The sequence below is a fragment of the Gymnoscopelus braueri genome (assembly GCF_963280865.1).
Source record: "Gymnoscopelus braueri genome assembly, chromosome: 2".
NCBI lineage: Eukaryota > Metazoa > Chordata > Actinopteri > Myctophiformes > Myctophidae > Gymnoscopelus > Gymnoscopelus braueri.
The window spans coordinates 39,381,684-39,395,421 of NC_137604.1; the positions used below are offsets into that span (position 1 = coordinate 39,381,684).

The 13,738-nt window shown below is 40.4% G+C and overlaps 1 protein-coding gene across 1 annotated transcript in view; it reads right to left on the reverse strand.

Annotated features, from left to right (window-relative positions):
• Window positions 1-384: 384 nt before the first annotated feature.
• Window positions 385-13,738, reverse strand: part of papss1 (3'-phosphoadenosine 5'-phosphosulfate synthase 1) — a 36,078-nt gene continuing 22,724 nt past the window's right edge. The window contains exons 9-12 of the mRNA XM_080412916.1: window positions 12,953-13,088; window positions 12,452-12,720; window positions 8,020-8,249; window positions 385-2,165 (exon numbers count right to left, since the gene is read on the reverse strand). Coding sequence (XP_080269042.1) covers window positions 2,027-2,165; window positions 8,020-8,249; window positions 12,452-12,720; window positions 12,953-13,088 — 774 coding nt within the window. The 3' untranslated portion in view covers window positions 385-2,026. The remainder of the gene's footprint in view (window positions 2,166-8,019; window positions 8,250-12,451; window positions 12,721-12,952; window positions 13,089-13,738) is intronic.

The window sequence follows — 13,738 nt, forward strand, 5'->3', positions numbered from 1 at the left end:
GTGTATTCCACTTTCGCTGGGTTCCACTCCATCTGGGAACCAGCTGGGGCTGGGTGTGCGCGCGTGTGTGTCGGACTGGGGGCTATAGAGTGTCTGTCTCATTCAATATAGACATGACTGACCGACCGACCTGTGCTATGGGAGATCACAGTTCCAAAAGGTAGGAGGTTAAGACTTCTTAGAAGTGGAATAAGGTGCTCAGCCAAATGACAAGTTGTATACGGTACGTACAGGCTTGTCACAAACATTGTGAAAATTGGGGCAAACATGAGATGTCTAAATTTGAAGTGCTTAGATTACAAGGATATCAAGGCGGTTAAATCCAACCGCAGTCTGAATGTAAAATGGAATTTAATGTGCACCACAAAATCAAGTTACATTGGCATACAAAATACAATCACTGAAGTTGAAGTCGGTGATATGTACATCTATCTATGAGATTATTTTCAAATTAAATGTACATCTTTGCAGATATGAATTTGAGTCCCTTTCATGTATAAAAAACATGTACATATACAGTATATACACACACACACACACACACATATATATATATATATTTATATATCACTCAACTGAGTGCCAAAGCCCGCAAAGATTAGCGAAACAAAACATGAACACTAGATTGTTCCATTTGCTAAAAATGATTTATTGGACAAGGATGATTATGTACAAATCTGTCTCCTTGCTGATTATAACCGAACTGATTACACAGACCAAAAATAACAAAATGGAATAAGTCAAATGGAAAATAACGCTAAAGGTCCTTACACACCGGGGCGATTTTTTCCATGCGAATATTACGTTTTTTTTTAAACCTTATAAAGTCAATGCAAGCTTCCACACCAGTTTCGCGGAGCGGAAAAAGCGTCTTTTAATTATTCGGAACGAGTCCGAATTTTGCGTATATTCGCATATTCGCCGGTGTGTAACCGCCTTAACTGTAATAACTCAATACAAAAGAGAACATTTAAATGACTGAACACAAAATATCAGGAGTGACAAACAAAAAAGTAATAAGACGTACAGTAACTAAGAAATAAAAAAGGTCAAAACTACATGAGATACAGTTAAAAGATAAAACATCACATCAGGACATGATTGGGATAATTTAAGAAAATTAACAAAGGAGGGTGATGTTATGTGTGTTCCGAAAGGCCTATAGGAAGGGTAGGGTTGCATATCTCTCTCAGCTCTGTTTCAATGCTCATCTGTTTCGCAGATCATTTCTTCAACTACTGGACCGTTTCAGTGAAACAAAGAGACAAGTGGAACAAGAACCAGGTGTGTGCACACTCTAATTCAATCAAGAGGGCATGTGAATTCAATTTCTGAAGATAGTAATTTGACAAAGACCAAGGCACAAAACTTTTACCTCAAACACCGGCGTATGCCATATTTTTTGGCAACTGACCACTGCCACTTAGAGAAGATGTGGAGTAAAGAAGAACTTCTTAATGTAGACAACATGAATACAAACATTATAATAATATCATCAGTACTGGTCAACAGTACATTGATTTTGCAAGCAGGTACTGTAAGACAATATTTTATATTCTTACCCACAGAAGTGTAACGGTTTAACTCTTTTTTTGGTAACCATTACCATTAATACAGGCTTGCAATCAATAGACAGCAAAGTTTGAACCGTCTTGTTACAAGAAGGAATATGTGTTCTTTCTGCCTGAAACACCCACTCCTTACCGGTGTACTGACCTCTCCTACAGTATGTTCACATCCATTTTCAGCTTATATGCAACTGCACAGCCAAAACAAAAACAAAGATAAATTAAAGACATACAGTACAGTATATAGTAAAAATAGACAGTAGTTAAGTGTAATAAGACGAAAAACGTGTAACAGCAGCCTTGTGAGTGACTGGAAAGTGGGTTTATGTGACGAACTGAGGCAATCCACAAGAGAATGGGTTTTACAAAGCTGTTGAGTGGTCCTCCGCATTCATCCTTTGAACCATTTGAAGGAACCACTGTGTTCCCAATTTCATTTCCCATCCAAGTGTGTACACTTAGGCCTTCTCCAGGGACTTGTAGTACTCCTTAAGCACACTCCAGGCCTTCATTGCCATGAAGCCCTCAGGCGGGTTTTGACCCTCACGAGCCATCTTGCGCATACGTGTGCCCGAGATGAAATCATAGTCTTGATGGCTACAGGAAGAAACAAGAAACATGGAAACGTAATGAGACTCATTGAAAGTTCAATGAGATGCTACATATTCTGTAAAACCATACACACACAATACATAAGCATACACATCACACTCTATGAGAGGTGACAAGAAAACAAGGTTTGTTTTCTTGATTGGGAATTTTCAATGTTAGATTATTACTATTATTATTTTCAACCTCTTTCTGCTGGTCAATTTAGTCGTTTTTGCACCCACTTCATCATATTCTAAACCATAGTCACCATGAACACGTCTCGCTACTAAAGTGTCATTAGTTGAGCCACAAATTCAAAAGATTAGCTCAGTAGAGTTCAAATGTAGTTCAGGAGGCATGCCTTAATAATAATAGTGATGTGTGCAGTTAGATTTCTACCTAGAGCCATGAAACGGTAGCATGGCATGTAACTACTAGTTGTACATAGACTGTCTGCCCCCCCTCCCTCATCTTATATACACATTCATTGTCTAACCGTCTCCATCTTTCTCTCAGATTTCTGTCATTCAAATGTATCTGTAAAACCAAGTCTGACAGTTAATAACTTTGTATGTAAAACGAGTCAATCAAAGGTTGTGATTTGACATGTAAGTGTTGGGTGTTTGTTGCCCCACACTCGCTTTGCGAGTCCTTCATGAGAGGAAGTAAGATCTGCCATTGACGGTAAGTTTTACATAAAACTGACAACAGCATGTAGGATGATATCTAGTATCTACATATCAAAGTGACAGACCATGCCAGCACAGTCTCAGGAAAAGAGACCTCAGACCTGAGTGCATGTGACAATCTGCATGAGATGGAGAGAAAAGATAGGGATTTGTCCCTCAAGCCATACACAGGCATGTGTATGGCTTGAGGTTTGGCAACTCTACATGTCTGAGATTTCAAGATTACACTGTATTAGGTATATTGGTTTTGGTGCATGCTTTTCCAAGCATCTGCGCTTTAAACTCTATAAAAGGGGATAAAGACTTGACTCATGACAGCTCGGACGGCATGAATTGTACCTTGGGAGTTTTGGGGTATTTTGTCACATTTATAAATTATTACAAGCAGACAGTTATTGCGCTGAAGACACGCTGTGTCGTTCAGTGTGGTTGAAGCTGAAACTGAATCTCCATGCAGGATTAACAAAGGTCTCTCTTCCCTTCTCTCTCTCTTGCTGATCAAGCTTTGGTCAGACATCACACACAACCACCCTCCCTCCCTCCCTCCCTCCCTCCCGCATGCGTATCAAGCTCTGGCCTGACATCAAACACAACAGCGATCTGCACTGACCGTTGTTGACCATCAACGCCACCACAGACGGGCAGGTCTATATTTTCTGTTGCCCAACAATGGCGATTTGCGCTGACCAGGGGATCTCCATGTGGCTGTGTCCGTATTTGTGCATAATTCGGGCACTCAGACAAACACCACAACAGACAACTTGAACTTTATTATGTAGATATTTTGGAGTTGATTTAATGTCGGCTTGTACCAGTGAATTCAAAACTTAACCTAGTCATAGCGTAAATGGCGTCCAAGTGAAGACTAAAAACTGTTACACTACACAATTTAATTATAACGTATCAAAATAACAGCTAAATATTTATGCAACACCTTAGGAAGCACTATTAATTGGAATTGGACATTTTTAAATGATACCCAGCCCTGCATTAACAGTGAGAAGTGACAGAAATGACTGTAGATGAGAGCTTCATTAGATTTAAACTTTCTGTTATGTTTTCAATTTTCAACCAAAAGTAAAAACATAAACTCTGGCACAATATTTGATGAACCCTGCTAGTTTCAAACCAAAATTTCTAATAACAAAGCAGTCTAAATTCAATTTCTCTTAAAATAATACATAGGCATAGAATGAAAGAAAGTACGTAAATGTCATTTACTCCATTTAGTGGCGAAAAAAACCTTGTCATCCATACCAAGTGAATTCTAGTGCCACCACTATTACAATGAAACTTCCTTCCCATAATAACATTTGTCAAATGTGGTTTCGTTTTTCTGTGGTTTTCTATCATGTGGGCGATCAGTACAAGTGGAGTGGTTAAGGCAGATTTGTATGGCCCGCAGATTTCGCAAAAAAAATGCCGCAAATTAAAGCTTATCATTGGTTCCGTACCAACAGAAGGCATACAGGGGCCATCAAACCCCAGTCCAAATGGGACACGCTTGCACTATTTGTAGGAACTCAATTGGCAGACTGTATAAAAACGATATTATTTAATATAATGATTCCAAGTTAAAGAAGCCTATCTGATTGATGACACAAAGTCATTTCAGTTCATCCAAAGGGCTCTTGCCTCAGCATTATGGATTTGAGAGACTGTATAGGATACATTAAGTTAAACCAATTTCTGTGGTGTGGTGAAAAGTCAGATGCAGTTAAAATGTCCTAATTGCTGTGCATGACTCTTCCAAGAACTGGATTTTAAGCTCATAACCAATTAGTAAGAAATGATTACAATAGGTAGCTTCAATGAGGCAATTTGATAGGTCGAAGACATTAGAAAAGAGTTGTGTGAGTCAGTACATCTGTTGCTTTAACTCTTTTCTAATATTGTATAAGGACCATCATAGCCATAATCATGATGAAGAACACCCTCTCAGGTGTTACTGCCAGATGGCTCCTGCTTTTACACCTTCACAGAATGAGCTGTCTGCACACTCCCTAGGAAATTACATGACAGATTCCCTCTTTGGTTAACCATTTGTTCAACAGAATTTTGGCCTGCACTCATGACATCTTCACCAGCTCTCCTTTATAAATCACTGTCAGGAATCTTTGGATAATAAGACAGCTCAAGATGACTTATTTGTAGAGATTTACAGTTCATGGAGTTCTCTGGAAGTTTCACACCTAGAAGTGTGGCACAGGCATGCTAAGAATGAGGAAATTCTTGAATTTATATTTTTATTGCAGTTTATTGCAGCCTGAAGCCTTGGGAGGAGGCAGGAGACAAGGCTCTGGCTAGATTTGATATGAGGACCAGGAAGGAGCGCATTTGAGCCCATAGAGTAGGATACAAACTACTGCACCATCAATGGGCACCAACACGCAGCAAACTCTACAGAAACCACTTTATTACACTGTCAATGAGAAACAGCTTGCTCTGATTTGAACCATTATACTTCAGAGGGCGGCTTTGAGGGGGATCACGGGCAATTAAGCTGAGCATCCATATTCCTCTTGAAATTTGGCAAGGCCCTGTTGAAGTGCACACTCGTGTGCGCGAGCGGAGAGGCCGGAGAGTAGAAAGAATGCTATAAATTTCGTGAGGCGCCATCCCAGGCCTTTGATTTTCCGGCTGTATGTTACCCTCTGCCTTTTCTCCCTAGCGCTAGGGTTAGACCTGACATGTTGAGAAAGAGTCACAGTGCCAATGAATTCTCATGACAGCTTTTTACGTCAGATGTCATATTAAAAAATATATGGCCTGTCTTCTCTGAAGTGACTCTTTGATTTGACATAATGGCATCTTGACATTAGTCTAACCAAAAAAAAAACTCTTTAACCACATTATCAAAATAATGGCATGGATAATGTGGTTAAGATGCTAGAAAAAACGATTGAGCTGATTTTTTTTATTTTGACATGACTGCAAAAGAAATATCAGATTAGACACTTGTTTACATAAAATAATTGCATAAAACAAACACTTACAGAGAGAAATCAAACTTGGCCTTAAATCCTGTAGTCTCCAATTCATTTACTCTGCTCAAGCTCAAACCCTGTCATGCTCTGTCACCCGCTTGTGCTATTGCAGAGCAGTTAGACTGACATTTATTGAAGCAGTCGCGCGACTGTTCAAAACCAATTTTTGATCGCCCCCCCCCTCCTTTGAAATGCTTGATAAATACCAGGTCTGACAAAGGTGAAATATAACTGGCCTTTTCAGTAGGCTACCAGAAGTCTCTCACTCTCACTGAACTGAGTCATGCATTTGAGAGGGGAAGGAGCTTTTTATTGTAGTTCCATAGCCATACGAAACTCCACGATGTATAGAGATTTCCCCCTCATTAGAATGCTCTTAACTCATTTCGGAAGACAATAGGTAAGCACTAAGCAGAGAAGTGAGGAAAGCCGAGTAGGAGACAGCATAGTTCAGGAGAGAGAGGGAGAGAGGGAGAGAGAGAGAGGGCACTGGTGGGATTTGACACGAGGCTAGCAGGGCGATGTGTGGGTCCTGACGTGGGGGTCAAGACCACCACTCTATTAGAACAAGGTTACGTTTTAACGGATAGAGGCTTCTGTTATAGTTTTTGCCATTTTCACTGAATCCCTGGAATTTACTGGATATACAAGTGTAATTTGTCTCCAAAATATTGCGTCATGGAAAACAAAGCAAGTCTTTTGATTAGTCTGCTCATACGTAGTTATTTTTAGTCAGCGTATTCGTAGCCAAGCACATAACCTGATGGGGGGAGCAGCATGATCAAATCCCAGAGACACAGCAAGTTTGCAAGATTTTTGTTAGTCATCATGTGCAGTATCCGTATACAGTCTTTAATTAATGGCAGCTCTCTGCAATTTCTGAGCGACTTCAAAAGCGCACAGAAAGCCACAGAACATTGTCAGGGTATAAGAAAAGCAAAACAGATCCTATTATTCTTGGCTTGGCCTTTTACTGCAGATAAGAATAAAAGGGAAGAAAACGCAACACACACAGACATAGGAAAACTAAGGGCATTTTCACACCGGCCCGTTTAGTCCGGTTAAATTGAACTCTGGGCTAACCCAAGGGGTACGGTTCGTTTGTGCAGGTGACAGTGTTAAAATAACAATCAAACTTGAGTGTGGACCAAAACAAAACCCTTTTGAGAGGGTGGTAACAGACGGATTCTATTCACACCCTGGTGTGATTCACTGCAGTTGAGAATGTGATCAGACTAAACTACATAAACATTTCTAAATCCTTAAACATGTGATAACTTTCAAGGTGACTGAATGCATTTGCACACATTTGAGATACGCCACTTTCTTTATGGTGCATACTCGTCATAAGCTAGAATATTCAATATTCAGTGAAGGCACTGGAACAACTGGGACAATTGGAGCAACTGTCCGAGTTGCTCCAGTGCCTTCATTCTTTTTGCTGTATGTGTCCTGCTCCTGTGATGCAACGGACCAGCCTGAACCTGGCTTGAGGCATGGTGGAACTCCCTTTATTCAATATTCCATATCTATGTTTATACATTGTTTACCCATCAACGAGAAATACAAATGGCTGCTGTGAAAGGGGTCTCAAGACGTTTGTTCAAATGAAGCATTCTGCTCAAAAACAGATAAAACAAATACAAATTAATCAGACATTTCATGTTGCTATCCAGAATTGAATACTTTGAAGAGACTCTGGACAATTCAGACAAATGAGAGTACCCTTCTGCTCAGGCATTGCATTTGTTTGGTCTGCTGTTAAATGCTGCTGTGTGAACACAAACCGATCCAAGGGAAAGTCCACCATTGTATCACATTAGTACTTGAATCGGAACAAAGCAAATTAACTAAGGGTGTAAACAGCCTTAATGAATGATCAATTTAGGGTATTGGGTCATTTATCTTCGCATGCTGCTGACATCTCTCTCTTGAAACTGATGCAGGACTATAGTCAAAATGTTGTGATGTGTAATGAATAAATAAATAAATAACAATGCACATTAATCACATGAGTCAACAGTGGAACTGATTAATATAAACATCCTGTTACTGACTGCAATGTCCCTGTACTGGTTCGATTCTGGCCATTGCATACCCCCCCCCCCCCGCCCCCCAGCTTCCTGAGTATCTACATTCTCCTTTCTAAAAAGCAACAAAAAAAAGCCAAAATTAAGTACTTACTTCTTAGGGTCATAGAAGTCCATGGCCTTTTTGACCTTGTTGTAAGCAGCAACCTTGAATGGCACAATCTCCAGGCTGATGAGTCCCGGTGCCATGGTGAGAACCTTGGCCCCATGGGTTGGTTCGTACAGGTCCTTACCCGTCTCTGGGTGGGGCATGCCTGCCGGGTCACGGCCCACAATGTAGAAGTTAGCTCCAGCCACCATTCGTGCTCTGCAATGCCACTGCACCTGCACAGATAAACAGCAACTGTTTAGTACAACACATTGTTAACATTTTTTCCAAGTAAGAACTTGAAGGTGGCGTTACTGCCAGATGGTGTTAATGCCAGAAATGATATGACCCCTATATATGCAGTGCCAGTAATATATCATCAAATCTCCACCCTACACCCAAAGTTTCAACATAGAGCATGTAATGTAGTTTCTAATGTAATTCTTGGGCCATGTTGACAGCCTATGTTATTTATCCTTCCACAAGGTTCAGTTTCGCTTGTGTGATAAAGTAACATTTTAAAGAGAATCTATCAATCTATAAATGCACTAAATCTCTGCCCGTCTGTCTGTCCAACCCATCAACTTCAAACTTGGCATGTGTATCGCTGAGGACCCAAAGGAGTGATGTCCTGAGTGGGAAGTCGGTCGGATCAGCAGCAGTTGTCCATAAATAACAAAAAATCCACAAATCTCTGTGTCTGTCCGTCTGTTTCCCTTTTATGCCCATATATGGAGACCCCATATGTAATCAAAATGACGTCATAGTACAGACATCATAGAGTGACCTCCAAGTAGTATGATAATGAGTACTGCACTAACGGTGCGTTTTAACAGCGGGCGATCAGGATAGTATTTTCCGGAAGTGCATTATATGTCTATGAGAGCCGGCAACTACTGGCGATAGGGCGAAGTGGGCGGGGGGACGATGAAAGATGGATTTTCTTTATCTTTTGGACAATGTCGCCCGGCGATCGCCAGAGAGTCGCCCACTGTTAAAACGTACTGTTAGTACTCGGGTACAACGGGTACTCTGACAATGAGTACAACAGGTACAACGGTTATTCTGACGAGTACAAGGGATTTGCATAACCGAGGGCCATGTGTTACCAACTGCCACCTGCCTAGTAGTTTCAATTACACATCTTCCAAGTAATGCATTTATCTTTATCTACATTTCCCCCAATCATTTTGCACTTTACAAAGAATTTATTAGAAACATAAAATATAGTTCATCTTTTTGTGGGCAAATGTACTGTGAGCTGATACATTGGTACAATCTTAGGAAATAAATGTGAGTGGGGTTTTGGGTGGACAGCTTCTATACAAAGGCTGGAAAATGACCACTCTGGAATAATGTCCCTCGCGGTTGGAAAAATAGAAGGGAAAGGAATTAAATTGGATGACAATAACCTTAAAGGACCGCTTCAACCATTTTCAACATACTGTATCTTCATATAATTGGTCCTCACTAAAGCCCATGATAAGATGGCACCATTTTGTCTAGTAAATCTGTGTCTCAGAGGAGGGCTGTAGACATTTCAGAAATCTGCCTACAAGTGACATCGTCACTTGTAGGCAGGGTTGGTAATTTCGATTTCAAACTTTTTCATTAATTTTGTATTAATATAATAGCAATGGATTATATTTCAGCATGCTAACTTTCCAGGAAGAGAATGGCTGTAGTTTCTATTAGCCTGGAATCCCCAACAATGATGTCATTGGTAGGCAGGATTCTGAGCTGTCCATAGTCTACCAATGAAACGCAGAGTGAGTTGACAGAAAGGGTGCCATCTTACAGTATGAGCATTAGCTGATGGGAACGATGTACAAAAAAGAATTTCACCCACTTTTTTACCTTGTAAACCTGTGATGTGACAATAAAACTGATTCTGATTCTGATTAGCGAGGAGGACAGATTATACGAAGATACGGTTGAAAATGGGTGAAATGCTCCTTTAATTGATTTGGAAAAATGTGTGGGGGGAAAAAAGGCTAAATACTATGGTGCAAGAATGTGGTTGCTGTTGACTGATAGTTAAACCTTATGTTCACAGCACACACATCTTTCCTTTACAAAACACACAGATTAGTACAGTATAATAAAAGAGAGAGGAGATGGTGCATGCACCGGAGATTTTACATTTGACCACATATTTTAAAACACATTGACAAACTTTGTTTAAAAAATAAGACCAACTGGGGGAGACTTCCTTACTTTGCTTATTCTTACAGATTTAACAACATAAATCTTCTTAAATCTAACCACATGAACCTTGGTGATCACACCGAGGGAATGAACCAGACATTTTTTGCATATTTCTCACTTATGGCGGTTACGCACAGATTCTTGAAGAATATGACTTGGCAGGTGAAAAACAAAATCTCTTTACAACCTTCATATCCCACAGTAAGTCCAAATCTGGGCTTGAAATGTAGGGAATTCAATGCTAGATTCAATGATCATATATAGTAGGGACCTCGACAGTCCCAAAACGATCACTTGTAGTGGCTCACAACTGCTATCTGGGTCCACCAGCTAATAATAAACTGAATTAGTCTCCAATTGGATGACTAGAATGATGAAACCCTGCAGTAACCGGTAGATGAGAACCTCTGATGCAAGATTCTGCTCGGATGAGGAATGGGACATGGGTGGCTCTGTCTAGGGTTCATTCTTCATCTATATGCTCAAAGCATGCATTGACACAGTTCAAAGTACTGGTTGGAAAACATCAGATGTACTTTTCAATGGCCCCACAGAGAGATTCCACAAAACCTGGGACCCCCCATGTGAATCGCTTGCCAGGCCTGTAACTCTAATTTAATACCTCTACAGATGGTCTGTCCTACATAATGTAAGCTTACCACTGTCATTTTTATGTCTTTTGTTTGTGTTTGTCTTGGTCGTTAGTATTTTGTATCAATAAAGTTTAAGCGGGGGGGTTCTGTTCTGTCGTACAATTCAACTGCCTTTCGTGTCATCTTGTTTTTTTTGTGGGCTCTTATTCAATCCTGTTATTTTGGAGGCAAGATGTTTATGATGTCCCACGTGTATGTTTTGGCTTGTGTCGCCAGCACAAATTACTTCTATTTCCTCTTTTAGTCATTGCATTGCTGTATTTTAATAATTCTGTCAGTATACTTTATCACTGTACAACTAAACTGAACTAAACTGAAGAATCTCAACCACTGAAGCCCTATACTTCATTGTACAATGAAAATATATAATCTACAAGCAACATGTGGTGTTTTTGAAGATTTTTAAATGTTACGAAAATTCAGGAAATTTTTCGCCTATGACAACATGCCCAAAATAAGGGCGTGAACGTGGTAAAGAAATGACCAGAATAAACCATGAGAATGTTGTTTTTGTATGGTCATACAGGGTCAGGGTTATGATGCTATTGGTACTGGGGAGGAGCCAGGCAGTCCAAACCTGCTGTTTTATCCTCACAGACTGTTTCATGACATCTCCCAGAACTCAATCTGATCTCTATAACTCTTGCAATAAAACTTCCTCATCATAAGAGACTGATTAAAAGACAGATGAGCCTCCACAAGAAGCTATATCCTTGGTCAGAGAGAGTGGGGGAGAGAAAGGGGGAGAAAGAGACAGAGAGAGAGTAGAGAGTCGTGTTCAGTGTGGAATCACAAGAAAGAATTTTCCAGACTAAATTAAATCCCCATTTTCTAGTGATGCGCCAACTTTTCACTTACAAAAGATTTTCCAGCATAACTTTGAAAAGTATTGTGAACAATTTCATACTTAAAAAGAATGTAAATAGAACTGCCGCTATGTGTCTGTTTACCTCCATGATGGATGTGTGCTGTTCTATAAACCATTTTTGTTGTTTATGGTTGTGGGGATGACATTTTGTTTGTTCCTGAATGGTTCATTTTGAGTGAAAGGTGTTTGGTTTAGTTTTGAAGCATATCATGCACATAATTGCACACTTCGACTGAACAATACTTCTAAGAAGAGAAATGATAACTCTATTCTTTTGCTGAATATTATATGTGAACCATTAAAAAAAAATCCAGCACTAGAAAATATTTAGGAATTGAAATAGATATACTAATGCCAAATGCCTGGTGTGAATAGATTATGCATAGCACTAAATGAAGTGGCCTTTTCCTCTGACAAAACGTACAGATTCTTGCATTCTGAAAACTGGGGGAGGCAACAGTCTGGCTTGAGAGGCTAGCCAAACTATTAAGTCATTAATTATCTTTCTGTATTATTATTATTATTTTTTTTAATCAGATGTTACAGACCAATATCGTATTATGCACTTTTCATGATATTATCGCATTGTGAGTTCTTGGTATCCCTACATCCTCAGTACATTGAATAGCTTTGAACACACACACACACACAACACACACACACACACACACACACACACACACAGAGCATTTTCAATCTTCGCCCGTACCTCGGTAGGTCCTGCATACATCATGGGCGAGGGGAAGATAGCCACAATGGTGGTGTCTGGCTTGAGGACGCCCTCCTCTAGCACCGCCGCATGCTGACGCATTCTCCATTTTAGTGGGACATCATCGTCCTTGGTCCAGCCCCCTAGAGGGTGGAGAAGGAGCACAGGCCGACGGTAGCCCCGTTCGAGCAGACGCCTGTGGGTGTCCTGCATCAGTAGTGCATGACCATTGTGAACCGGATTGCGCAGCTGGAAGGCAAAGACGGCATCTGTGTGGACAGAAAAATAGAGAAGAGAGGGAGAAGCTAGTAATTAACATCAGAGTAAACATGGCCAGAAAGATTGGACTCATTGATGCCGTTGAAGCTAAAGACTCCCAGGTTTGCAGAGAGAAGAATAACAGACTTGTCTACTTCAAATTCCTCTATTGAAGATAGAAGTGTTCTCGAAGTAAGAAACTCATCAGGATAAGTGAAAGACAAAGAGAGTCAAGCCCCGTACCTGCATTCATCTCCTTGAACTTCTGTTTGAGCTCAGTTGGGGTGAGTCGGTACTGGTCCAGTCCGTCATTCCAGTAGATCCGGTCCAGAACTTGGAGGTCTCCGCCAACCAGCCAGTCGCCACTCTCCATCACCATCTGAAACAGAAGTCACACTGATCTGATAATCAGCACAACACCATGCAGGATGAATACAGATTAGGCTTCACATCAAAGTGTCCCTGAGCAAGACACAATTTATGCTTTAGAAGACAAGTGTCGACCGACACGTCGCACATTCATGCTCTCTGCGATTCGTCGAGACAAAAGCTTTGCCTAAAAACGTAAACAAGGAAGTGGATGTAGTATTGTGTATCTTCCCAAACAATCACAGTACATGATTTTATGAAGTGTCTGCAACCTTTCATTTTTCCAGAGGTACGCGACACCATCAGCGGACACGTTTTTTTTTGTTTTGACATCACTTTCGTTGTGTGATGCGTCTGTCGACACTTGCCCCTCAAAGCATAAATTGGCCTTTAAGTGTGCCGCGTGCACTCACCTAGCAGCTCACTGCTGCATCAAATGCAGAAAAGTAATTTACCCTCAGGGATCACTAAAAAAAATGTCTTTCTTTTAAATGTTTTATGTGCCACACTCCAAAATCATTTTCACCATTTGGAACAGTAAATCATGAACATCCCCTATGTTAAATTGGTCCATTTAACATCAATTCAAATCAGATGTTACAGACCAGTAAGGGGATTTTGGTTTGCAGGTAGGGTTTACAATATAAAATAACAATACAA